The sequence below is a fragment of the Marmota flaviventris genome, chromosome 1 (assembly GCF_047511675.1).
Source record: "Marmota flaviventris isolate mMarFla1 chromosome 1, mMarFla1.hap1, whole genome shotgun sequence".
In the NCBI taxonomy this organism is placed as follows: Eukaryota; Metazoa; Chordata; class Mammalia; order Rodentia; family Sciuridae; genus Marmota; species Marmota flaviventris.
This window is the reverse complement of record NC_092498.1, coordinates 199738753-199766381: the sequence shown is the minus strand read 5'-3', so window position 1 is coordinate 199766381 and position 27629 is coordinate 199738753. Positions and strand designations below refer to the sequence as shown.

General features: G+C 45.0%; 1 protein-coding gene across 5 annotated transcripts in view; it reads right to left on the bottom strand.

Moving 5' to 3' along the window:
- Trak1 (trafficking kinesin protein 1) overlaps positions 1-27629 on the bottom strand; it is a 114031-nt gene that overhangs the window by 65850 nt on the left and 20552 nt on the right. For 2 of the 5 annotated variants that reach the window (XM_071600095.1, XM_071600099.1), the window contains exons 1-2: positions 23818-23976; positions 16091-16285 (exon numbers count right to left, since the gene is read on the bottom strand). In XM_071600095.1, the coding sequence (XP_071456196.1) occupies positions 16091-16285; positions 23818-23836 (214 nt within the window). In that variant the 5' untranslated portion in view covers positions 23837-23976. Of the gene's footprint in view, positions 1-16090; positions 16286-23817; positions 23978-27629 lie in introns of those variants that run through there. The other 3 variants (XM_071600090.1, XM_071600105.1, XM_027932582.3) reach the window with 3 other exon arrangements.

The following is a 27629-nucleotide window of genomic DNA, read 5'->3' as shown; positions in this document are numbered from 1 at the left end:
ATCTCTTTACCACTATCAACTAGCAAAGCCTCTTCAAGTACCAGAAGGGAAAAGAGAAGATAAGGCAGGGGGCCGCAACCACAAGCAGGTAAGGAGTCACCCATGTGTGGACAGAGGCCCACCCATGACGGTGATGAATCTTGACTCAAGTTGTTAGCAAGTTTTTGGAAAAGTTAAAAAAATATATATATATAGGGGACAATGGAATGGCGCCATTCCTGTTCATGTTGTGTCCTCCAGCCGTCGCCCCCACTCTCTGGAGGCCATGTGATGCTCTGGCATCCACTACCCAACTCCAAACTCTCCCTGATCAAAGTGGGAAACAGACCCCACAGCCTCCTGCACTTAGATTAGTCGCTCTCTCTGACCCCAGCTCTTGGAGACACATTGAAAGTTTTCTAGGACATCAGAAGTCAGCAATGACTTTAATCCCCCAATAACTAGCCATTATCTGAATACATCTCGTCTCTTCCATTGGTTTTTTTAACACCTTTCCCCTGGCAATGTTGGTATTTCCTCAACAGCCCCACAGCAAACCACTGGGTGCCCTCTCATGTATTGTTCCTTAGAACAGGTGTGCACAAGCTGGTGTCCTGAGGTTTTCCAAGGTCTGTTTAATCAGAATTTCTGAAAAGATGATGACAGGCCCCACAAATAAACAAATTGCCAGTTAAGTCTCTTCCAAAACCAGGACATTCAACAGATTCGATCCATTATGTCTGGGAAGGAAGGTCCAATATTAATTTGGAACGTGAAGATTAATAAAGGAACGAGAAATACAAACTCCTCAAAGCATCCTATGAAAATCAGAGGAGGCCTTGGCACATTTACCTTACCATGCTATGAATTTCTTTAATATTTTATTCATACCCCATCACCCATAAAAAACAAATAAAAATAATGGATGGATGGACAGATGGGTGGATAGATGACAGTGTAATTTCACAGTTAAGAGCACAGGGTTTTGGGGATCCGATGGCCTAAGATTTGGTTCAGACTTCTCAATCAACATCTCTGCAACCCTGTGAGACACATCAGTCTCATCTGCTAAATGGGGATGATGACAGCACATGCTGCAGAGCGAGGGTGGGGCTTTAATTAATGCATGCACAGCATTTAGCAGGGGCCTGAGACAAAGTAAGCTGCAATAAATGTTAGTTGTGATCATCTTTGTCACTCTAGTTCTTTAGAAAAGGAAATAAGCCAGGGTCTGAGGTTGTGGCTCAGCGGTAGAGCACTTGCCTCACACGTGTGAAGCCCTGGGTTCGATCCACAGCACCACATAAAAATAAATAAATAAATAAATAAAATAAAGTTTAAAAAAATATATTATAAAAAAAGGAAATAAGCCAGTAGGAGCAATTAAAAAGAGAATATAAATTTCTAGCTATAATTAGGGAAAGGAGGAGAGACATCATTTATACACTTTTCCCAGCCTATCTAATTCAAAGGCATTGAGTTCATGAGCAGAGTAGAAGGACACGGGGGGGGGGGGGGGGGGGGGCTGTTTCTAAATAGTAACACATTCTTGATCAAAACTTACACCAAAGGCTGGGTGTGGGGGCATGCCTGTAACCCGAGCAGTTCGGAGAGCTGAGGCAGGAGGATTATGAGTTCAAAGCCATCCTCAGCAACTTAGCGAGACCCTAAGGAACTCAGTGAGATCCTGTCTCTAAATGAAATACAAAAAAAGGCTAGGTATGTGGCTCAGTGGTTAAGCACCCCTGGGTTCAATCCCCACTCCTGAAAAAAAGACTTACACCAAGTCCAAAGATTACGCATTCTCCGTTTGCTTTTCAAGAAAATGGTTAAGAAACAAAACCAAGTGTATAATAAACATAAAGGAAACAGCATCACTTATGGCCAATTTTATGGGCTTTGAGCAATTCTGAAGTAAGTGTCTATATCAAAATTTCCATTTTATAGGCTCAGAAGGAGAAAATAATCCATCCACAGCTCTGTGGAGATGATTCCAACGTTAAAATCCAGGGGTATTTGGCTGCAAATCCACACCAACAACCCCAACACTCCTCAGGGTTATGCCCCTCCCTTGGTCCAGGCTTGGACAACCTCCTCCCAAATGTGACCCTGTTCCCCAATACCACCTGTGCTAGACAAGTTCCTGGAGCAGCCCCAGAGGTACCTCACTGACCCCCCCGGCCTGCTACCTCTCGGTCTCACATCTTCACCACACCAATTACAAGTGCTGAAGGCATTCCAGGCATTCACTCCCTTAAATCCCACTGGATCCTCAGGCCCCTACAACCAACTCACCCCCACACCGTGCAGACAAGGACTAGGCCTCAGGTGGGTTAATCACTTGTCCAGGATCACACAGCAAATACCAAGAGCATTTAATATACACCAGGTGCAGAGCCCACCACCTGAGTCTTTCCACTTCCTCAATAAGTGATTGAGAAAACGTTGAAGGAGGAAAAAGAGAAGAGGTACAATTAAAGGAGATTAAAAACTTTGGCATCTCATAGAGAAAACAATTTGAAAAGTTTGGAAACAAAATTTAAAAATGATCAGAAAAGCAAGACTGAAACTGAAAAATATCCATGTGGCTTTGTGATGTTAAGAAGATAATACTAAGCTGGATATGGTTATACCTATAATCACAGCTACTGGGGAAGCTGAGGCAAGAGCATCACAAGTTCAAGACCGGCATGTACAACTTGGTGAGATCCTGTCTCAAAATAAAATAGAAGAGGTTGTGGGTGTAACTCAGTGGCAGGGCATCCCTGGGTTCAATCCTGAGAAGGAAAGAAAGAATATTATTTCTAGCTCTGTTACCCAAGTAGCCCAACAAAGATGCCCTCCACCCATCACCAGCACATCAACCACATTTGGGTTAGACTTTACCAGGGCTCCTTGGAGAGCTGCTGATTGCATATCTTGGGACAGGGAAACACCAAGATAGGCCCGCAATACCAGGTTTTGAGAACACAAAGACCATTCCCAAAAGTGTGGGTGGAAGTGATAGAGCACAGGAGACAGTTTAAGAGGAAAATTGCAGGCCAAGTTGTGACAGTTTGAATATGAAAAAAAAAAAAAAGAAAGAAAGAAGATAACTAATTATAGCTAAAGAGAACAAGTTGAGTCTGTAAAGGCCATGAATTCATAATGAATATCAAGACGAAAAGAGCAACAAATGAACAAGGCAAACCGAAATATAAAAGAAAGGAGTCTATAATAGGAAGTTGGTTCTAATCCATTTTAGGAAGTTGGGTAGGTATGTATGACTGCTCTGCTTCTGCCACTATTTTCTCCAAAGCCTTGTGGGAACGTGTCTGAGTAGGGAGGCTATGAATAAGCCAAGCGGATATGGAACGAGGAGGCAGGTACTTGCATTGTGGGCACAAAGTACACCCAGGTGGGAGGAGGATCAAAGCCAGGACTGGATTATCCAGAAGGCTCCAGAGGAGACCCGACTGCCCACACAGGGCCCCAGATTCCTGAGAAATGAGAGCTCAGTGTAACCCTATCACACTGTAACACTGAAACACTGACCAACCTCATGTTTCTAGACATGTCCCAGATGAATGTTTCATGAGGATGGGACCAAGTGTCATGGTAACCAAAGGGAAAGAAGTGGCCATCTCAGAAAAAGGCTCTAGGTTGAAAGTGGAAGACCCTCTAAAGGTATGTCCACCTGGAAGCTATACCTATGTGCAAAGGGGCTCTGTGGGTATAATCAAATTGGAGGTCTCAAGATGGCATCACCCTAAACTAAGGTGGGTCTTAAATCCAATGGGAAGTGTCCTTAGAAGAGGAGAAAAGACCAGAGAGGAGAAGGTAACCTGAAGACAAAAAGCAGAATCGAGTATAGAGCATGATGGTGTGTACTTGTAATGGGAGGCTAAGGCAGGAGGACTGTAAGTTTGAGGCCAGCCTCAGAAACTTATCAAGGCTCTAAGCATGTTAGCAAGAGCTTGTCTCAAAATAAAAATTAAAAAGAGCTGGGGATGTAGCTCAGTGGTAGAATGCCCCTAGATTTAATCTCCAGGACTGGCGGGGTGGTGGAATTGGGGGGTTAGAATAATGTATCTATAAGCCAAGGAATGATAAGGACCACCAACCAGCAGCCACCAGAAACTGCAAAAGAGGCATGGATTCCCTCCTTCAGACTTCAGAGCATCCATAAGGAACAAACCATGCTGATATTTGGATTCTGGGCTTCTGGTCTGCAGCACTGTGAGAGAATAAAACTATACTGTTTTAAGCCACCAGGTTGACAGTCATTTGCTACGGCAGTCCTGGAACACCAATAGAACTACTCTGAGAAGGTATGTTCTTCAATGTCTGTAAGGATGACTAGATCCATGAAAAAACAAAAATTAGGTTCAGAAGTCACCAAGAAACAAATCAAACCCACAGCACCAGTGCTTCAGTGGAAGTGTTAGACATTTTGCTGCAGGACCACACTGGGGGTGTCCCAAGCCTCCTCTGCAACACACTCCCAGTCTCCAGAGCTCTCCTCCCTTCAGAAAGCACAGCCACTTTGACCTCATACGAGGGCAACCTGGAGGCTAAGACAGAAGAGGACAGCCCCAAGGGGGCCACGGGGCGTACGTGAAATACAGCCTTGCAAGCAGGCCTTCTCTCACTTGCTTCAGAAAACTAACTAAGCAGGATGCTTCTGCATGGTTCTGGTTCTGATCTTTATTTTTTAAAACGCTGCCACTGCCAATCGCTGAGCACCCACGGCAGAAGGCAGGCTGCTAAGGAACAGCTTGCTGTCAACTACCCCTCCCAACCATCTCCCCCTCACTCCAGGCACAGGCACCCCCACTGCAAGGGAAGGTGGGGAACAAAGCCTGGCTATTACAAAAGCATCCATAAGCAAGCACTTCAGGGCACCATGAATCCAGGTCCCAATGCAGTCCCCATTAACAACAACCCTACATCTGAGGAAGACAGAGAGGAGAAACAGAGTTGACATGCGTCAGGATATCAGTACAACCTGCACAGTTCTGTGTCTGCCTCCTGTCAGCCTGGGAGGGCTGGATGAGAAATCTCATTCCTGTGACCAGCAGGTCACTTAGCAGATGCCTCAGGCTTCATAGCAAACAAACCAGAAGCTCAAACGGCCCCAAATTCTACTCCTGCCAAAACTCAGCTAAACCACAGTAGCCTGTGCCCATCACCAGGAGGAGCGGATGGCGTGTGAGCTGGGCTGTCAATTTCCCACCTGAGTCTGCTCCAGTTTTGTCTTCGACGTGCTGAATTAACATGAAAAGGAAAACAGTCAATCTGTAGGGAATTGCTTGCCAAGCATTTTTGTTCTTAAAAAGAAAATGAAGGGGAAGGGGATACTCAAAGTTGGAATCTGGTTTGATCAAAAACGACAACAACAAAATGAAAGCTGTCAGGTGACAGGTGACAAGGTAAGGGCAGGGCCACAAGAGAGGTATGCCCATCATGTGAGTATCTGACTGCCGGGCTCACCAGACACTGTGCCCGGGTTCCTGGTGCTGTCAGGCACTCTGACATGTGGCTGTTTTGATCACCTTCCCAGGCAGGCACCCTGAATCCCCCCAGTGTGGCTGCCAGGCCCACAGCTGGGTGTGGGCGTCACCACCCTGTGTGGTTCACGTGTGGGAAGTGACTGTGCAGCCAGGGCCATGCTGCTTCCATCTTTGATCCTGAAGACATCAGTGCCAGCCTCAAGTGGAGAAACCTGGGCCTAAGAAGAGTCTGCTCCCATGGGGCTAGAGCAGGAGGAGAGAAGGCACAGCTCCTGGGAACAAAAGGCCCTAGGTCTTAGGGATGGAAGAAGGAGCACCCCCAGTACTCAGCATCTGCATAAGAGAAATTCACGGCCATTTTTTACAAGGACATCATCACGTATACATTATTTGTGCTAACAAATGATATTGAAAACCTCTCCCTGGCCAATAAGTTCCCTTTCCTTCCCCAGCACAATCTGCACCCTACCCCATATTTCTATCCTTCCTTCATTCAACACTGCCCTGCCACTCTCAAGTCTGAGTGAGAACAGATTCCTCATTGTACTAGCAGGCTCTTCCCCTGCACAGATGAACGAACACACACACACACACACACACAATCTGTTTTCTCTGGGTCACCATCTCATAAAACTACTGCCATCCCCTCTCCCAGAATGTCAGCACTTTGAGCTATTTATCTATCAATTTGTGCATATTATGGTGCCCCAATTTTTGCTTCATTTTCATTAGGACGAAGGCAATTGTTGGAAGGTGACAACAGATGAAATGATCTTTCTATTCTTTTTTTACTTTCTTTTATTTGTGCATTATAATCATACACAATAGTGGAACTCATCATTACTATTTGTACATGCACACAATACAACAATCTAATTTGGTCAATGTCATTGAAAAACAAACTTTCCTACTTCCTATCTTTCTTATAAAAAAAAAAGCAAAATTTTAAATCCACATGTAGAATAGAAAGATCTCTTTCTCAAAAAAGGAGAAACACTGTTTGTTTGTTCTCCATTTAAAGGCACATTTTCTGTACTTTCTCTTACTTCAGAAGTATTTATTAAGCACCTGTTGACTGTGAGGTCCTGATCCACTCAAGCAGGCATGGGCTCTGCCCTTGAAGGCTTCATTCCATAAATATAGAAACTTTTTCAATAGTTTCTGATTTTTAAAAATTTACACCTTACATGTAGAAATTTTAATGAAAAAAGTCCCAGGTAATTTAGAACAAACTTAAGAGAGTTAGATAAATATTTCTATGGTGTTAATTTGAGAATTCTTTAAGATGGTCCCTAAATTATCACTTGAAAACAATTTAACAGTATTTTCACTTGAAAAAAACAAACAACATTATGATTTATAAAAATAAGAATTAAAAGTTCCAACTATTAATTCATATATATATGTATATGAATGACAGGAAAACTCAAATTAAGAAATTCAAAAAAACTTGGAGGATCCAAGATGGCGGGCCAGAGGGAGGCAGCATTCTGTGTCACTCCATGCTCTGGGACTCAAGTAGTGAGAATACTGTTTCTCAGTGAGCGATATTCCTGCTCCAGTGCAGGAATCACGGTCACCGGGCCATGCAGGGCTCCGGGCCTCAGCTCAGAGTAGGTCTCCCAACTACTCCCCCATGCAGAACTACTGGTTACCCAAGCAGGACCATCAGCATCAGCACCCGTGCAGAACTTTCCACCACCCACCTGAGCAGAAACTCAAAAAAACAAAAAGAACAATTTTAAAACGACTTCATTATAGAATACCTTTGACTAGAGGGTAAAAAATTGTCAAAGACACATTTCAGTGGTTCACAGAATGTTTAATGCTGATTAATTTCCAGATAATAAAAGCTAGTGCCAACGTAATCATGAGTAATTTGTTCAAGGGCAGTTGAGTTGGTTGGTGGCCTCTGACACTGCACTACTGGCACTCAAAATACTTTTCTCCCTATGTTGGCCAGCTTTCTGTCACTGTGATAAAATACTGGAGACAACCAACTTGTAAGGAAAGGTTTATTTTGGCTTGTGGTTTCATAGGCCTCGATTCACAGTTGCTAGGCCATGTTGCCTTGGGGCCTGTAGCAAGGCAGCACATCATAGCGGGGAAAGCATGATAGAGCAAACTGCTCACCTCATGGCAGCTGGGAAGCAAAGGGAGGAAGAGGAGAGGCTGGAGTACAATATCCCCTCCAATGACCTAACTTTCTCCCACTAGACTCCACCTCTTCAAGGTTCCACCACCTCCCAATAGCACCAAGGGCTAGAGACCAAGCCTTTACCACACGGGCCCTTGGGGAACATTTCAGATCCAAACCATAGCACTCTCTGAAGAACCAGCAGAAAAGAAAACCTTCACTAAGAAACAGAGGCCGCCCACACCTCAAAGAGACATCGCCTGCCCCACAGGGATTAGCTGTGCTCAATTCTCACTAAACTTCTACAGAAAACATACAGCGCTATTCATTCCCATGAAGTTTCCCTTGGTAAAAAGTTAGAAGTTGATCCCTTGAAGACACTTTGAGTTAGAAGAATAACAGCATATCTTGAGATGGTTTGGCACGCTCACATAAACGCCCATGTGAGCTCCTTTGCGGTCATTACCTAGTGTTATCATTTTCCAAACATTTACTCATGGAAAACAACCTATTCAAACTAAGAAAAAGGTTAAGATTCTTCCTCAGGTATCTTATAAGAAAATCTTAAGGATGTGTTCAGACTCCCTTAAAGACCAACTCTGGTGTTTGGGGGGCAAATGGCTTAGCAGTCCTACCTGGCCTGATGTCTAAGAGTAAAAGAAATGGGTTAAAGATGAGAAGATCCCAAGGTGGAGCTCCAGAGAGGTGTGCACCTATCCATTTTTAGTGCCTCAGAAGCACATGAGACCCTTCAAACCAGTAAATAATAAGAAAGAAAGAGGGATGGGCTACAGTCAGAGATCATAGTGTGGAAGAGAATAAGCTCAGGCCCTGCTGCTCACCCTTCCTGTGTGACTTTGGACAGACAACAAAGAATCCTCCATTTTTAAAATGAGGCTAAGAATAGCCTTCACCCCACGGCCTACTGACGGGACTAAACGTAAACACACAATGGATGTTTCTCTTCACTCATCATTAACCATTACCACCTACAAACCAGCCAACAGAAATTAGAGATGAAACCTGGAAAGGAGAATTCTCAACCCAAAGAGTAAGGCACTCAACACTATCCAAGTCTCCTCTGAACATTCTCAGGCGAGGAAAGCACCAGGGAGTTTCCTGAATCCTTCATCTCACAGAATGGTGCTTTATTCGTTTACCCACTCAGCATTTGCTCATTAGGTTTTCCTATTAACTTCACAACTCAACATGAGTTAGCCAAACAACTTTTATTGCACTAATTTATGGAAATATTTAACCTATATTAATAATGTGGTTCAAAGAGGCTTTCATGGTCAACCTGGAAGCCCAATAAATCAATTTCTAGAAATACACCTTAAGAAAATCATGGCGTGGGCAGACAAATGTCTGTACAGAAAGATGTTCACCCATGTGTTATTTGGGGAAGAATTAGAGATGGTCTAGGTTCCTAATAATAGACAAATGATTAGACATAAAATGCTTGAATATTAAGCAGTAGTGAAAATTGTGTTTTTCAAGAATTTCAACACCCAGGAAAATGGTCAACATCTATTAATTTAAAAAGCATTACGTTAGGCCAGGCATGCTAATAGTCCCAGCTCCTTAGGAGGCTGAGGCAGGAGGATCCTTTGAGCAGAAGAACTGAAGACCAGCCTGGGCAATGCAGCGTGACCCACACACACTCTACCCTCTCTCTATATAGAGGGAAACCAAAACTAACAGGACCTCTGCCTTCAAGGTGTTCATTGTCTAGTAGAGGTAAAATCCTACCTGGCAGAAAGAGCAATGGCAGCAGCAGAAGGACACTTTCCTAACTAATCCTGTTTTTCCAGCTTCCCAGAAGTCTGCATTCACCACAGTACCCCCACCCCCAGCAGAGTCCACTACCCAGTGCCCACACCTGCACCACCACCAGACAGCTGGCCACTTCTCTGTGCCCGGGCATCTGGGCTTCTGTGAACAGTACACCGTCCCCACCATGGATCATTTGTGTGTTCCCAAACTTGCTTATGCCTGTTTTGTTTGTTGATACAATTAACTGGGTTTATTTTTTTCATGAACATATAAAAAAAACAAGCACTTCTTCTAAGAAGAAAAAGTTTTACATCTTGAAATGCTCAATAAAGAATCAATTAAATAGCCAATTCAATTTGGACAAAACAATTATATCTGAAGAAGTCATTTAACACAAAGAGGATTATGTACTTCAAATCTAGTATGTGGGTCTCAGGGCACTCACGAACATAAAGCACTACGCACAACCCTGACAAACAGTAAACACTCAATAAATGTGACTCATCATTACTGTTATTGATCTTCACTATCAAGCAAATAGTTACAGAGTGATGAGAGTCGCCACAGCAGGATAAAGGTAGAGCCACAGAAGTGGGTGGACACCACAGATGGGGAGGTCTGGGAAGGTGCTATGATTTGGATTTGGAATGTCCTCCAAAAGCTCATGTGTTGAAGGCATGGTCCCCAAAGCAACAAGGTTCAGAGGTGGGGCTTTAGGGGAGTGATTGGATCATGAGGGCTCTGACCTCATCAGTGGATTAATCCATCGATAGCTGAATGGACTACTGGGAGGTGGTAGAAACGATAGCAGGAGAAGCATGGTTGGAGGGAGTAGGTATCTTGGGGTCTTGGGGACTAGATCTTGTCACTGGCCCCTTCTTTCCCCTCCCTCCTCACCTCCCTCCCTCTCTGTGTTTTCTAGCTGCCATGAGCTGAGCAGCTTTCCTCCACCACATCCTTCCACCATGATTTTTCTACCCTGGAGCTAGTTGGCCACGGACTAAAACCATTAGCCAAAATAAATCTTTCCTCCTCCAAGCTGATGTCAAGTGTTTCGGTCATGGTGATGAAAAGCTGGAAACAGAAGGTTTCTCAACGGAGGACACAGTTGTGCTGACAACCAGAGAACAGAAAAGAAAGGGGAGAGGGCACAGGGAGCAGCAGAAGCCTGGGGCAGGCGAGAGCTGTGCTCAAGGGCTGAAGGCACCAGTGTAACTGCCCGGGAAGTGGGAGGGCAAAGCGAGGCTCGATGGAGACAGAGCTAAAGCCAGGCCACAGGGTCTTTGAAGACGCCACATTTTATCCAAAGAGCCATGGAAGACAAAGGTACAGAACAAACCAACTGGATTTCTAGAAAACACAAGAGGACAGCAGAGAAGCAAGAGTGAGAGCAGCGAGAACAGGAGGAAGACAGTGGCCCAGGAAAGAGATGGCCATGGGTGGCAGCAGCAGGGTCAGAGAAGGGATCGGGGACACACCCAGAGGAAGAATCAACAGCACCACCGAAGGTCAGGAGAATGTGGATATGGAGTAATCAGTGTCATATTTATTTATTAAGACAAAAGGGCGTGGAGGAAAGGAAGTCTGCTTTTGGCAGAGTACACATGAAGCTCATGCCTACTACTGAGGCTGGGGAAATTGGGGGTGGGGGGAGAGGGGGGTCCCCAGCAATCACAGGCAGAGAAGGAGGCTGGGCTCACCAGCATGGAGCTGCACTTTATAGCTGCCTAAAGCAGAGAAGAACTACTTCTGAGGGTACAGCCTGGGCAGGAAACCTTTTTAAAGCTCTAGGTGCATCAGGGTTGAGAGCCACTGATGTGGAAGCACAGAGGGAGAGGAAGGACCCATGCAGGGGGCACAGCAGGAAAACCTGGAGCAAGTAGAGGCCCTGGAAGCCAGCCCAGAAGGGATCCAGAAGGGGTAGGTAGTGGCCACATCAAGCCTGCTCTGGTGACAAGGGCAGACGGGGACCTCCAGGTACAGGGGTGTGGAGTGGGCAGAGTCAGTGAGATCCCCCAGCCAGGGACTCCAGCTCTGCATGCTTACCCTGCTGGATGCCCCTCTGGGACGAGCCCTGCTGAGTGTACTGTAACACATCAGCCTTCTCATGAATTCTCACAAGTCTAACTGTACAAACACTCATGATGCCTGTGAGCATGGGGGACGCAAGGGCATGAACAAGGCAGAAACAGGTACAGCCTTACAGAAGGTAATGTTCCTGTACAGCCCAGAGTCCTGGGGCAAGCCTGGGGCACCCTGCACACGATTCCTGCTCCTCACACCCTGCTGCAGGAGCTCAGGATATCTCCATACCAGGCCTTAGGAGTCCTTGTGCCCAATTGTTATTAGACTAGATCAATAGTTTTTAGCTTCTTATTGAAATTGAAATTAAAAAAAAAAAAAAAAAACCAAAACATTAAAATGGCAACAGGAGCTGGCTTAATACGCATTCCCAAACCTGCCACAAGGGAGAATGAAGTCTCATCTCCACTTAAGCTATATCAGACCAAGTGACACTTGGGTCAGTGACCTTGAGCCATGAAAAGCAAGGTACAAAAACTCAATGTAGGATGCCAACAGAGGCCCGGGGAGCTGCCTGCACTGGTCCTGCCCAGTGCAAAGTCCCTGGGTTAGGTCATGGAAATAAATCAATAATGCAGAAATTGTTTTGATCTCCTTAGTAAGAAAGCCTCGGCTGAAACTCAAACAAGTCAAGTTCTCAAAGGATTACAGGGGTTACTGGCCACTCAGTCAAACCTGTTGGCAGATTCCTTAAAGGCACCTTAGAGTAAAAATCAATAGTGGAACAATATCTCAAAACTCTTGTTTGCTTCATAACTTTCTCTTCTCCTTAGGAACCTGCAGGTAGCACGATCAGCAGCTGAAACGCACGTGAAACAGATTTCTTTCCTCCCGATGTTCATTAACCACAAAGTTACATCAAATGCCCCTGGAAGAAGGCCCCAAAAGGAGTCACAGTCACCCACTAACCAGTGCAGCAACCTTCACGTCTCTTGTCTGTTGAACCCTACACGAGTGAAAGAGTCTACAGCACACCTCCCTGTCTGAGATGAGGGAAGCAGGATGTGCAGACCACAGGATGGAGGTGAAAAATCACAGGAAGAATCACATCTCATCTTCAAACTAAGCTACATCAGGCCAAGTGTTAGAGGGTCAGGGACATCCCCTTGGTCCATGGGAGAAAAATCAATTTCGTATATGTTAGACAAATATAAATCAACAAGCTACAAACATATCCTGAAACATATTTTTAAGTGTTTTGTTTTTTTCTTTTGTGTTTCACAAGATTAGCTTTATTCTTTTTTAAAATATTTTTTAGATGTTGATGAACCTTAATTTTATTCATTTATTTATATGTGGTGCTGAGAATCGAACCCAGTGCCTCACATGCTAGGCAAGTACCCTGAGCCACAACTCCAGCCCTAGCTTTATTCTTAAACTAGAGTTTTCCCCTTTTTTAGTGACTCTGAGAGACAGTGGTTAGTGTAGAGTCACACCTGACAACCTTGGTTTGAATTTCAGCATCCCCCTTTGCTAGCTGCATGATTTTGGGGAAGTTTCTGGACTTCCCTGAGTCCCAACATCCTCAGCTATAGAATGGGGCAGCAATAGGAATGAATTCAGAGGTTTCTGGCAGATTAGAGGAAAGACAAGAAAAGCACCGAAAGCAGGGCTGAGCACACAGTAAGTGCCACATGTTGACCATTGCTTCTCAAATGCCCTAAGTTTATGGACACATTTGTTTTGTGGGTCATTTTCACTTTTGGTGTTTCTCGGACTCATGGAGAAGTGCCGAAACTTTTCTGAAAAGGTCATTCTGCCACCTGGTAAAAGTGGAGCACCCATGGCTCTCTCCCTCCTCTCAGAAAACCAGCTGAAGGTCAGATTTAAAAGGCAAAGTATGGCTTCTCCACTCAGGAAAGGAAAGGAGTTTTATCTGGCTCCCTGGGAGCCATGCTATGTCAACTTGGTCTGGGCAGCAAGGTGTAGCTGGCCTCCTGCTCAGTGCTGGCACCTGGGAGCTCCCTGTCCCCACTGCCACACATCATAAAAGGCCACAATACCCTTAAAACAGAAAATAAGTCTAGACTGAAACAAAGAGTTACGCTCTCTTCTTACATACCTCACAAGTGACTCACACGTCTCCTGGGTTACACACGTGTAAACAAACACACGGAACCCAAGGAGGACACCAAGCTCAGGCAAGGGCTCCTATCCTGTGCCTTCTACCAACCCCTCCACCAGTTTGGCAAAAGGCTCACTGATCCCTCCTTGTAAGGAAGGTCTGCAGATGTACGATCAAGTACAAGTACAAGGAAGATGGCTGCACTGATGTAGTTACTAGACCTTGAAAAGGATCTGTGACAGGAACAAAAACCAACATCTGTGACATAAGTGCTTCTCTATTAATGCATCAAAAATGAGGTCTATCAGCATCTGGTGTAACTTCAGAGCAGTGATGAGTAAAGACACTATTTGAAGGGATTTGCCTCTGCTGTGGCATGACATGCAAACACCTAGGATCCCCACTGGTGACAAAGTCACTGTCCTGCCAGCACCGCCATGCTTTGTTGTCTGTACCTCATTTTGGTCAGAAGTTAATGAATATAAAGATGCCTACTTTTTTCCCTCTGTCAGTTCAAGAGCTCCCTCAGTTCTCCCTGCATACTTTGGGGCCCCAGGACCTTGATTTGAAAGCATCATTTAGAAGGTCCTGTGTTTCAATTAATTAATGCTTAGGGCTGGGGCTGGAGCTCAGTGGTAGAGCGCTCGCCTAGCATGTGCGAGAGGCTGGGTTCGATCCTCAGCACCACATAAAAATAAATAAATAAATGGTATTATGTCCGTCTACAATTTAAAAAATAATTCTTAAAAAAAAGAGTTAATGCTTGATCGTTCAATTAATATGACAAATAGCCATTCTGCGCTAAGCAAAGGAACCACGGGGTGGGAGGGATACAACAAAACAAACAGAAGTAAGGGGATACCAGGAAACAACCACGTTGTAAAAGCTTTCAGAATCTCTGCTCAATGTTTATTTCAGTTCTTCAATTTTATTATAGGTTATCACTGCCAAATTCACCAGGATTTCTTTTTTTTTTTTTTTTAATAGATAACTAAAAATCAAACTAACAAACAGAAGACACAATCTCTGTTTGAGTCTACTGTCAAGTAGACCTTACAGACTATGGATCAGTGCTACGGAATAGACACTGAGCTCACCATGCTTCCATTTCCTTGATAATAAAACCAGCCCTGCCCAACTATAGACATTTGATAGGGATGCAATGAGGCAATTAGTGTGAAAGGTCTTTGAAAACTGTGTGGTGCTGCTCTTGGATGGTGTTCCAATTATACCGTGTATCCAGTGATTATTCAGAGTTATGAGAAGGAACTTAGGGAGCCTCCCGTGGCAGAAACAGCCATAAGGGGTACTACAGAATCACAGGAGGGTCATCTATGGAAGAGTAAGTAACAGAGAGAGATTTCTCAAACAATAATTGTGTTGTGGATTCTACTGTGGATTTCACAGTTGAGGCAAATACAGAACACACCGAGGATCTTACTCTGGACTTGCTTTTCTGTGCACAATACCACATTTCCATGAGTAAGCTAGAATGAGCTTCGTAAACTCGACAAGATACATGAGTCATTCAAAAGCCTATGGAATATTCTATTTTTATTGAAACTGATTTTCTGCAGTGTTCACAAAGTAACTAGGATTTGCATCAGGTATAAAAACACAGGTCAATTTAAACAAATTTCCCTCCTAATACGAAAGTATCTAATAGAGAAAACCTGAAAATGGCCTCTGATACAACCTAAAAAATAAACCTGTAGTTCCAGCCTGTTTATTTTAAATGATCTCAAAACTTTAAGAAAATTAGAAAAACTGGTCTGCATTAGTAAAAAAATTTTAGAGATGCATCATAAGCTGGTTTGGAATCATGTTTTCTCCACATAAAAGCAGGACTGCTGTACTCTTTTTTTAAAGGCTGATGCAATGATACATCAATATGTAAATCACCCAGCTGGCATGAATTTCTAAAGAGTGAAACTGCTTCTAAAAAGCTACCTCTCTAATAAACTTCAGTTACCAAAATTAAGTATTAATTATTAATTTTTTTAAATTTGTCACCTTTTTTGAGATCTACAATACCAAGTGTCATCTCTTGTCATCCTGACTACTGAAAAGAGCTCTCCTAGTGTACTGCTCACCCTACCAGGTATAAGCTCTGCAGCCCGAAAGCATCAACGGTTTCCTGCTGCAACCCACAGCCCGACTTTCCCAAATACCAGTTCAAAGAGCTTCTCAGTTGTCACCCTTGGCACATGTCTCATTAGGTCCCTCAATGTCTCAAATACCTTTAATTTTAAATGAGACAAACTCCTTCCCCATAGGAGTTTCTACGTACTCAAGTGGTCCTCTGGTAAGAAGCAGAAATAGGAACATTTTTCAAATTTGTCAGCTAAAAGAAAGTGAGTTCAAATGAAAATCCTACTTGGTCCATGCTGATCTAAAACTTCAGAAGATTTAACATTCAGACCCTTTCTGTGGTTAACCTACAGCCACATCAACCTTCCAGAGAAGGCAGGCTGTGGGACAGTGTGACCAGTACCGGACCTCACCTGAGGTGGCGGCTAAGAGGGAGCTACATCAGAGCATCAAAGGGCAGCTACTCACGGAAGTATTTCAGCGTCTCCTCGATCTGCTCGGTGGTGAGGTCGATGTTGGCGTCTGGGGAAAGGAGAGGCGTGTGGAGCCAGTCGTCGTGGTCATAACCGTAGATGGTGTCGGCTCTTAACTTATAGTGGGGCAGCTGCTCCTCCAGCAAGCTGATGATCTCAACTTCTGGAAGATCGGTGCTATTGCACACATCTAGAGAAAGGAAGAGAAAGGAGACTGAGAAAGGAGAGTCCACTCTGGCTGAGGCCTTGCCACCATTGGTTAGCTACACTTGTGACCTGCAGTGGGTCTTTGGTCTCACCTACAGCACAGAGAGGCCAATCAAGGCCACATCAGACTTAGAGTTATGGGGAAGAGGTGTGGGTAGGACCTGGAATGTCCCCTAAAAGCTCCTTCCTTGAAGGCTTGGTCTCCAGTGCAATAATGTTCAGAGGTGGGGAAGTGACTGGATCATGAGGGCTCTTATGCTGAATGGACTATTGGGAGGGGTGGAAACTGTGGGAGTAGGGCCTATTTGGAGGAAGCATGCCCTGGAAGGGTATTTCTTGTCCAGGGTTTCTTTCTTATTCTCTCTCTCTGCTTCCTGTTCGCCATGAGGCAAGCAGCCTTGCTCCACCACACTATTCTACCATGATACTCCACCTCGCCCCAGGACCAGAAGCAATGGAGCCAGCTGACAACAGCTGGAAACCTCTGAAATCACGAGCCAAAATAAATCTTTCCTTTTTCTTTACCTTTTCTCAGGTATTTTGTCACAGCAACAGAATGCTGTGACACAGATTGCTAAAGGGTATAGAAATGCAGTTGGCTAGGAAGAATAATTTTGAATATTCTATAGTACAGTAGGAGGACTGTCAATCATAATTAATTATATATTTCAAAACAGCTAGAGGGGATTTTGAATGTTCCCAACATTTAAAAAAATGAAAACCATTTGAAATAATGTAAATTTCCCTGATCTGATCATTGCATGTTATATACAAATTGTATTGAAAAGTGACACTGTACTTCACAAATTGTACAATTATTATATATAATTTAAAACTGAAAAAAAAAATTTAACTTAGAATCATGCATGCTTATTGCCAAGATCTGCCCAAGACAATTGTTACTGTTAAGTGTCCACCGACTAAGAACGAAAGCCTAAATTTGTGACCTTCATTCTCTGGGCTAAGTCTTTCTTCCAACCCTTTCCCCTACTATCCTCTCCAAGTACCCTACATTTTAGCCAAACCAGTTATAACTTAACCACTATGCCTAACTTCTTCCTTTCATTCACTCTTTAACCATTCAAGCCTTCCCTTCAGCTGGAATTTGACCTTCATTTAATTTATCTGTTCATTCATCCACACTTCCTTTCATCCACCCATTCATCCATCCATCCATCCATCCATCCACGTGTCTCACAGGAGACACAATGGTGAACGCAGCAGTCCCGGCTCCACCTTCCTGACACGCTCTTACAGGGCATCCTTTAAGACAATGACAATGACAGCAACAGGAGCCTGCCCCTCAAGGCACAGTCTGCCAGGCTGGTGCTTGATCTTTCCAAACAGAACATTCTCTCTTCCCCTTTCCATACTCACACAGTATTTTGTCAGAACTTCTGTTACTGCACTTATTAAGCTGTATCTTCTGAGTAGTGTAGTATCCGACTCCTCTTGCTGTAAGATGGCAATCTGCCATACACAGCTGCCCTTGATCCACCACCTGAACCCTACAGTCCCGGGCCCAGGCTGAGCCCAAGGTGTACCCAACAATGCCTTCGATGTTGAACCAACTCACACAAAGTACAGAAACACAGCACTTGTGACTAAACTATAAACATGACAATGTGGCAGACATTCCTAGGACACAGACCCTACTTTTCCACCCCAGCACTTACTTATCAAAGGAAAAGTATGGAGAAGGAATAAAATGGATGGTAATGGGCGAATGATAATTTTCTGTCAATTCTGACATCAACCACTTTTTCTGCCCATTTCGCAGAGGCATTAAGGACCCACCATGCTAAGTGGCCCATGGGGCAGTAGTGGTCTTTTAAAATTTTTGAACACATATTAATTATACAAATTAATAGTTTCATGGTGATGCTTCCACACGTGTATACATTGTGCATTAATCACGTCTGCCTTCCCTCTACCCCCTCGCTCTCCTCTCTCTCCCTCTAACTTTGAATATTCTATATTCAAACCCAGAGCAGCGGTCTGGCCAACCCAGAGCTAAACCAAGCACCTACGGTGCACACAGGTGGAAAAGAGACAAGAGTTAATTCAGTCTTCCCTGCTAGAAATGAGTCTTCAACAGAGAAACACCAATTGAAAGATTAGACTACTCTGGGGGTCAGATCTTGATGAAGCTGTTGTACCACGTTCTTGCCTTAAGAAGAAAGCACAGGTGGGAACTGGGTGCAGGTGGAGGACCACACATGATTCTGTCTCCAGCCTTTCCAAAGAGAAAGGGCAGGGGAGAAGACACGCTCAGAATCAAAACATCCAACACCATAGGGAAATGGGGTAGCTGAGGAAGGACTGAAATTATGAGGTGTTCCCAAAACATGGAAGGTGGAATCAAACTAAAGGAGAAAGGAAGGAGGAAGTCAGGTCCTAAACACAGGCGCGGCGCCAATGACTGGTGTCCACAGTAGTGGGGGAGGCAGTTGTCAGAGGGAGCAGGAAGGCCTGGGGCCAGGATTCTCTGGAGAAACAAGGCAGGGACAGCAGGGGAGGCAGCTTCTCCCCTCCAGCCCCTGCCAGAGCCAACGCCAAGCAGACAGCAGAAGAACACAGAGAGGCCAGCGCCCAGAAGAGCAGCCATGACAGTCGCCCAGACTCCTGCCTCCTTTGTGTTTAACAGGAAGGTCACACAACAGGCAAAGATGGGAGGTGGGAGGAGGAGAGGGGGGAAGAACCACCACAGGGAAAGAGAACCTACAATTAGGGGTTGTCACCCTTTGGGCAGCAGCCTGCTGGAGACACTGCCAGCCCCCACATTCTCCAAAGCCCCACCAGCCCCTCTCATTCAGCTCCGTGTGCAAAGCTTTACTGCACAATGCTTTCATTCAGGATGTCAGTGTGGTTTTCCAAAGTGCTAAGGAGCGTTAATGATTAGAACAGGAGGACACTCAGCATTTTACTTGGCTTTTTAGGAAACAGTTCAATCCTGGAGGGTAGACTGCACCTGAACACTTGGGAAAGGTCACAGTGTGCACACTTGGCACTTCAACCAGCCAAAAACCAGGACAGACCTGCGGAAGCTCCACATCCTCCCTTGGACAGAGTGGTGGCCCCACTTCAAGACGATTTCTCTGGTTTCTTCTCATTTCCCACCAACAAGAAGACACCACCCAAAAGGTTCAAGACAGGCCCATGAGAAGTGAATAGTTTCTCTTCTCATTTCTCAAGTGAAGATGTTCCCACAGAGCTCAGCTCTGGGAGAGGACTTCCAGCTATAATACAACCACCATCTGAGAGAGGGGACCTGGGATCAAGGCATGTGGGTGCCAGTCACAGCATCTCTTGCCTAAACAAGCATCTTCTGACCAAACCATGCTCCACAGCAGCTCTGCAAAAGGTAGAGCCAACCTGTACCCAGGAGAACCAGGCAGGGGACCAGCACATTCCTGGATGACACACCAACAGGACAGGCGGTATCCTCTGGTGTCTGGATGCTGCGTGGTGGTGGGAAAGGAAACAGAGTCCAGAAAAAAATATATATCCCTTCTGAGATCAAAGTGTTACTTGTGAACACAATGTCATCTGCTCAAAAGCTGAGAGTTGACCTGTCCTTCCATGTTTCCAGGGTTGAAGATCAACATATTTACAGTGTGGGTCTTGGTGCCCCAAGAGAGGTTGTTTTCCTTTAAGCATGTGATGACGAGTGAGATAAAGTATCGAAAGGGAAGGCTGTGCCAAAATGCTCTGTTAAAAAAATTTTATAGTTGATTTTTCCATAATGTGGCCAGCCATACAAATGTCAATAAGTTTTCAGCTGCTTGGAAGGCCCAGAGAATTGGGGCACAGAAAAGATGACGCCCCTAGTGACTGCCCCAGGAGCTATCCTTGACTTTCAGAAGGCCCAGAGAACTCTTGTGGAAGTAGACACCACCTCAGCCTCAGTGAGAAGGTACACCAGCGGCCTGAGGTTGGGTGAATGTAACACAGGAGCTGTCAAGAATCCCCCAGGAATGCTGTTGACATGCCACCCACCATGCACTCTCGGCCTTCCTGGAAACGTGGGATATGGATGTTATTTGCTGGGTTTTACAGGCTGCAAAGCTGAAATTCACAGGAGCTGTGGACTGTCCTGTTGGTCAAGGTCACACGCTAGCTCAGTAGTGCATTTTGTCTGAGAAGTCTCAGCAGCTGACTGGAAGCCCTGCCATCGCCCTGGCACCTGCTGCCCATCTTCTGGGAGGGCGCATGTGAAACACTGGGCAATTCCAAGGACACTGTCATCAACAGGAAGCTTTTGTTCTCAACAGATAGAAGGCTTCATATGTGTGCTAGGGATGGTGGCTTAAAACACATGGGCAAGTTAGGGTGGTGCCAGAGTGACCTTCCCTTTCAGAACTCAGCAAGCAGAGCCAAGAACTGAAGTAACTTATGTACAGAATCTCGGAGGGCCAGTGGCCTGTGTAGGACAGCCCAGTCCCTCTCTTAAAGCTTATTAAAGCTGATAATGTGAAGGGACACTGCCAGCCCACATGAAAGAAAAAAAAAAACCCTTTGTGCTCTCTATGGTCATCATTTCCCCACAGCTCCAATTCACATTTTTAACAAGCTATAAAAATGTGTTCTCAGCCAGGCGTGGTGTGCACCAGTAATCCCAGCTACTAGGGAGCCTGAGGCAGAAGGATCACAAGTTCAAGGTCAGCCTGGGCAATTTAGGTGAGACCCTGTCTAAAAATAAATTTTTAAGAGAGCTGGGGTGTAGCTCAGTGGTACAGTGTCCTTGAGTTTGGATCCCAGTGTCATGAGAAATAAAAAACAAAAACATGTTCTTAGCTAAATCTCAAATGAAAGCAACAATTTCCTGATTGAACTCAAACCCCTATAGGTCTTTGCTTCTGGCAGATCTGTAGTAACAACAACCCCAAGCCCCACTGACCCCCACTCCAGCCTGTCAAGCCATCAAGCTCAGCAAGGCAGTTAGAGGAGACTGACCTCTCAGTGTCACCTCCTTCCCCGTGGTTAATTGCCATATTGCTGCTGGCACCATCACGGTAGGCCATGATTTAAAAACCTCCTTAGCTCCCTATGAAAGTCCTCATAATTCAGCCTGTGCCTTCCTAGAGCAGAGGCCACTGCCAGTTTGCCAATATCCAGTCTCTGACTCTTCCTTTTAGCAAAAATAACCCCCAAGGGATGGATGGCCCTTGGTCAACCCACTAGAAAATATATTTCCCAGATCTCCCTGCAGGAATGGGTCCCCACTTCCCAGTTACCAGGAATGAAACAGAGCTTCCAAGCCATGGCCTTGCCACCTGTCTAGCTGCAGAGCTGAGCTGCCACTGGAATCAGCTCTGCCCATACAAGCAAAGGAATCCCAGGGATGAAAATTCGGTGGAGAGGGCACTCCTGAAACACTCTGCACCTGAACTTTTAAGAGAAAAGGAAGTAACATCTACCTTATTCAGGCCACTATGCACAATCAGTTTGGTCTCTGGTAAAGCAGCCTTTTTTATCAGGCTAATCCTGTGCTATGTTCTCCAAATTTCCTTGATTTAAGCCAAACCAACTTCTTGCCATTCTCTAAACATGTTTTTTCACAAATCTGGGTTTTTACACCAGCTATTTTAACTGCCTACAATGCCCTTCACTGCCCAGCCAGCTCCACTCTAAAATATCACTCAAATGTCACCCTGCATTTGCAAAGCCTGGCTCAACCTCTCCCCTCTGGCTACCACAGCACTCAGTGCATAAATGATTCCAACACAATGTTAGCAGTGTTTTCTCCACATGTCTTCCCTACTAACTGTGAGCCCCTAGGGGGGAAAAAGGGCTCTGAAACACCCTTTTATATCTAGCCTGGCCCTTAGCACCTTGCTGAGCAAGGGTAGGACTCAGAAGTGCTGCATGCATACAGAGCAAAGGGAAGGAAAAGCAGATCCACGCTGTCCACCCCCACCTACTGCAGACGCCCAGCCTTCAGCACAAAGGAAGTGCTGTCATCTAGTGTCAAAGTTTTTCCATGCCCCTCCCAGTATCACCCTAGGTCTTTGTCCAGCATGGAGGAAAGCCCCGTAGGAAAGTGGATGGCCCCTCCATCCTCAGCAAATGCCAACCCAATGCCCACCATTCTTACAGCACCACTTTAGGAGCAGAACACAATTCTTCACCTCTTGGGAGCTATAACCTTTCTGAGGTTTTTCCCAAAGCAAAAGGTTTAAAATGGACCCTCCTTCCAAGATGAGGGCTTCATTAGTTCTGCCTGGGAGGCGGGAGAAAGTGCAGGAGACTGTGAGGCATCCAGAGTGTCTGGGGCTATAGTCGCAGTTCTGTCCATCCCATACCTGTCCAGGCTAGATCCTCAGCCATGGAGAGAGGCTAGAAGGAGGACCCTCCATCTAGGGATTTGTACTGATCAGGTAACATGCCAGATTGACAAACCTGTCAGTGCCCAAGACAATGCTTTCTTACAGCAGAGGCAGAATTCAAAAAATTTAAAAATCAGAGAATCTCATGTCAAACTACAAACCCCTGGCCTCTCGGAAGTCGGCACATCTAGGATTCCTGGCCCACCTCTTCTGAACCACAGTTCAAGTGGGTGAATCTGGATGGGGGCAGGTGGTTCTGATGGGGTTTCTGGGCCTATTCCTGCATGCCAGAGCTCTGGTCCCAGGAGAACAGAGAACTGCAAGTCCATGGGAGGGGGCAGAGTATGCAAACACCCCTGAATACACACCCAATCTGCAGGATATCCAAGAAAACACGGGGGCTGGGAGAGGGAAGGGGACAAGAAGAGCAAGAGAAAGGGTTTGGTGAGAGGAAATTCTGGCAAAAGAGAAGGGAGAAAGAGGAACAGAAGGGCACAGAGGAAAGGAGACAGAAAGCCAGGGAGGAGGCAGAGTGGAAGGAAGCCAGCACCCGGCCGCCACCTGCTGGAGATGGCCCTGACTGCCAGCAAGAGCACCAGGCTAGGAGTCTGGAGAATGGGGTCCCACTCCCTCATGCTGCCCTCACTTCGTCCTATAGCCCTTCCAAGTCATGCCTTCACCACCCTGGGACTCAGTTTCCTCTTCTGTAGAACAAAGGTATGAAGCTGAGGAAAACTCCCTTTCCCCTCTAAGTTTCTCTGGGCAGCTGGAGCACAGCTGCAGGTTACAAAGGTCATGTCTGAGGGCAGCCACCACTACAGCACTTCCCTGCTCCACGAGGAGACAGCCCCCGGGCCTCTACAGCACCTGGGCCTCCACAGCCCCCCGGGCCTCCACAGGCCCACTTCTGCTGAGACCAGGAACTGTATGTTTATAGGAAATCCTCTGATTTCTAAATGCTAGACACTAATTTAGAATTTTTTTTTTTTAATTCCTAAGAGGAAAAATATAGATGTGGGTTACCATGCCTACCCCATGCCTCACTCTGGGAGGAATGGGAGAACATCATGGACTACATTAAGGACAACACTCAACATGTAAGACCCTTCACCATCAAGTAAGGACACAAAACAGAGGCCCACCTTTTTTCCTCCCCATCCCTACCCGACTCCATTTCTTTACCCACCAAGTTCCCATTTGGCCATAGGGTGGAGAGCGAGGAGTGAGACCTGAGGCTCGCGTCCGAGGACGTTCTGACTGGAGGCAGCCGCCCTCTCTCCTTGCCCGCTTCCCTGGGCAGTGACTGCGAGACACAGCAATGTTCTAAAGGCTTCACAAGACTCCTCACCCACTCAGACACTTGCAAACCACTCTATACAGACTTGGAAATGATTCCACTTTCTGGAAACTGTAAGGATTAAAGGGCACAGACTCAAAGTCACACAGAGGCCATGTGGGTCCCAGAGACCTGTGTAATGCTCTATAACTGGTGTCTGACGGATCACCTTCTAGAAGATTCCTCTTCTAGAAGATTCCATGGGCTCATACAGTTTAGAGTCTCACCTAGGCATCTTCGGTTTTTCCATATCAGAAAAGTTGTGATTCCACAAATTACAGAGAGGCCATGAGAGCAAAATCACCCGGACTCAACCACCTCAGTTAGTGGAAAAGAACACCATGCTCAGAGAAGCTAGAAAGTGACCACGTATCACAGAGCAAACCAGCAGCACACGGGAGACTGTGCCAGGATGTGCTACAGGTCCCACCCAGCAGAGGCCTCTGGAAGCAGCACAGCTCCTTCAGATGCCAGTTCATTCTCACCACTTGCCCTGCTCCCAGGACCCTGCTGGCAACCACTAAGTGCTTGATAAGGATGTGCTGGGCCATGCAAAGCTCCTGGATCTGTTATTGCAGCTCACTTAATCTCCAAAACCAATAGGCAGTGCAGGATGAGGCTTAGGAACATATTCTATAAGCTAGGAAAGCACAGTCCAAAAGACAGAAGGGGAACCCAGCCCCTGTGAGATTCAGAGACATGCCAAAGTCTCTGCTAAGCAGCAGCAGGACTGGGAGCCAGGACCTCAGCTCCCACCTGTCCTCTTTAGCACCACCTCCCAGCTCATTCTCCAGCCAAAGGGGAATGGGTACAAAATCTCCCTTTTCTATTCCATTTCTGTGGCTCTCCGCTGAGGGGCAATTCCACTGTTCTTCAGAGAAGGGACAGAGAAACCTATTCAGAACTGAAAAAAAAAAAAAAAAGCCAACAGAACTATGCTTGAGAGACAAAAACAAACACTTGACCAGGAGTTCTCTGGAACAACTGTGGCCTTAATTACCACCAGAAGCCATTCTGTCTAAGGAAAGGCTAAACCAGTACACTGGTTCAGCTCCAGGCAGACTGGTGTCAGGCACCCCGTTAACTCACAGACCCTGGCTCCAAGGATACATACCCCAACAGCAGCAGCTGAGCAAAGGCGGCCAATCCACTCAGGTTGGGTGCAGCAGTGAGAAACAGGGTTTCCATCATGAGGCAAAAGGGCACCTTGTGCAACTGAACATGGCACAGTTCACTTGGGCACACGGGTTCATTGTGCAACAACAGAGGCCAAGCAGGGTCAGGGAAAAGTGAAGGAGGAGAAAGTCTGCTATAGAGGCTCCAGAATGTCAAAAGCAAAGTCTGTGTTTCTTAGAAACAGTAGTATAGGAATCCACAAAAGCAGATGATAATTATATTACAGATTAGAGTAATTCCAAATCTCTCAGCTATAAAACCAGAATTGTAGAGAAACTGATTGATTGATTGATTGATTGATGTTGGGGAGTTAACCCAGGGGCATAATACTACTGAGCTACATCCCCAGTCCTTGTATTTTTTATTTTACCACAGGGTCTCACTGCTTTGCTTAAGATTTCCCTAAGTTGCTGAGGCTGGCCTAGAACTTACAATCTTCCTGCCTCAGTCTACTAGGTCACTGAAATTACAGGTATGTGCCACTGCACCCAGCAAAATTTGTTTTAATTTCTATTTTTTAATTGATTTTATTTTTTAAATATATGACAGCAGAATATATTACAATTCTTTTTTTAAGAGAGAGAGAGAGAGAAAGAGAGAATTTGTTTTTAATATTTATTTTTCAGTGGACACAACATCTTTATTTTATTTTTATGTGGTGCCAAGGATCAAACCCTGCGCCCCACGCATGCCAGGTGAGCGCGCTACCGCTTGAGCCACATCCCCAGCCCACATTACAATTCTTATTACACATATAAAGCACAATTTTTCATATCTCTGTATATGAAGTATGTTCACACCAATTCATGTCTTCATACATGTACTTTGGATAATCATGTCCATCACATTCCACCTTCATTGCTAACCCCCCACCCCATCTCTTCCCCTCTCACTCCTCTGCCCTATCTAGAGTTCATCTATTCCTCCCCTGCTCCCTCTCCCTACCCAACTATGAGTCAGTCACCTTCTATCAGAGAAAACATTCAGCATTTGTCTTTCTGGGATTGACTAACTTCACTCAGCATTATTTTCTCCAACTCCATCCATTTACCTGCAAATGCCACGATTTTATTCTCTTTTATTGCTGAGTAATATTCCATTGTGTACATATGCCACATTTTTTTAATCCATTCATCTACTGAAGGGCATCTAGGTTGGTTCCACAGTTTAGCTATTGTGAATTGTGCAGCTATAAATATTGATATGGGTATATCCCTGTAGTATGCTATTTTTAAGTCCTTTGGGATAGACCGAGAGGGATAGCTGGGTCAAATGGTGGCTCCATTCCCAGTTTTTCAAGGAATCTCCATATTGCTTTCTATATTGGCTGCACCAATTTGCAGTTCCACCAGCAATGTATGAATGTACCTTTTTCCCCACGTCCTCACCAACACTTATTGTTGTTTGTCTTCATAATAGCTGCCACTCTGACTGGAGTGAGATGATATCTTAGAGTGGTTTTGATTTGCATTTCACTAATTGCTAGAGATGATGAACATTTTTTCATATATTTGTTGATTGATTGTATATCCTCTTCTGAGAAGTATCTGTTCAGGTCCTTGGCCCATTTATTGATTGGGTTATTTGGTTTTTTTTGGTGCTTAGCTTTTTGAGTTCTTTATATACCCTAGAGATTAGTGCTCTATCAGATGTGTGAGGGGTAAAAATTTGCTCCCAAGATGTAGGTGTGCACCATGATCAAGTGGGATCATCCCAGGGATGCAAGGTTGGTTCAACATAAGGAAATCAATAAATGTAATTCATCACATCAATAGACTCAAAGATAAGAATCATGTGATCATTTCAATAGAAGCAGAAAAAGCATTTGACAAAATACAGCGCCCCTTCATGTTCAAAACACTAGAAAAACAGGGATAACAGGAACATATGTCAGCATGGTAAAGGCTATCTACGCTAAGCCCTAGGCCAACATCATTCTAAATGGAAAAAATTGAAGGCATTCCCTCTAAAAACTGGAACAAGACAGGGATGACCTCTTTCACCACTTCTATTTAACATGGTTCTTGAAACACTGGCCAGAGAAATTAGACAGACAAAAGAAATTAAAGGGATACGTATAGGAAAAGAAGAACTTAAATTAGCACCATTTGCTGATGATATGATTCTATACCCAGAAGACCCAAAAAGATCCACTAAAAAACTTCTAGAACTAGTAAATGAATTCAGCAAAGTAGCAGGATGTAAAACATCCATAAATCAAAGGCATTTCTGTATATCAGTGACAAATCCTTGAGAGGAAAATGAGGAAAACTACCCTGTTTATAAAAGCCTCAAAAAATAAAATACTTGGGAATCAACTTAACGAAAGAGGTAAAAGATTTATATAATGAAAACTACAGAACCCTCAAGAAAGAAATCAAAGAAGTCCTTAGAAGATGGAAAGATCTACCTTGCTCTTGGTTAGGCAGAATTAATATTATCAAAATGACCATACTACCAAAAGCATTATACAATTCCGATCAAAA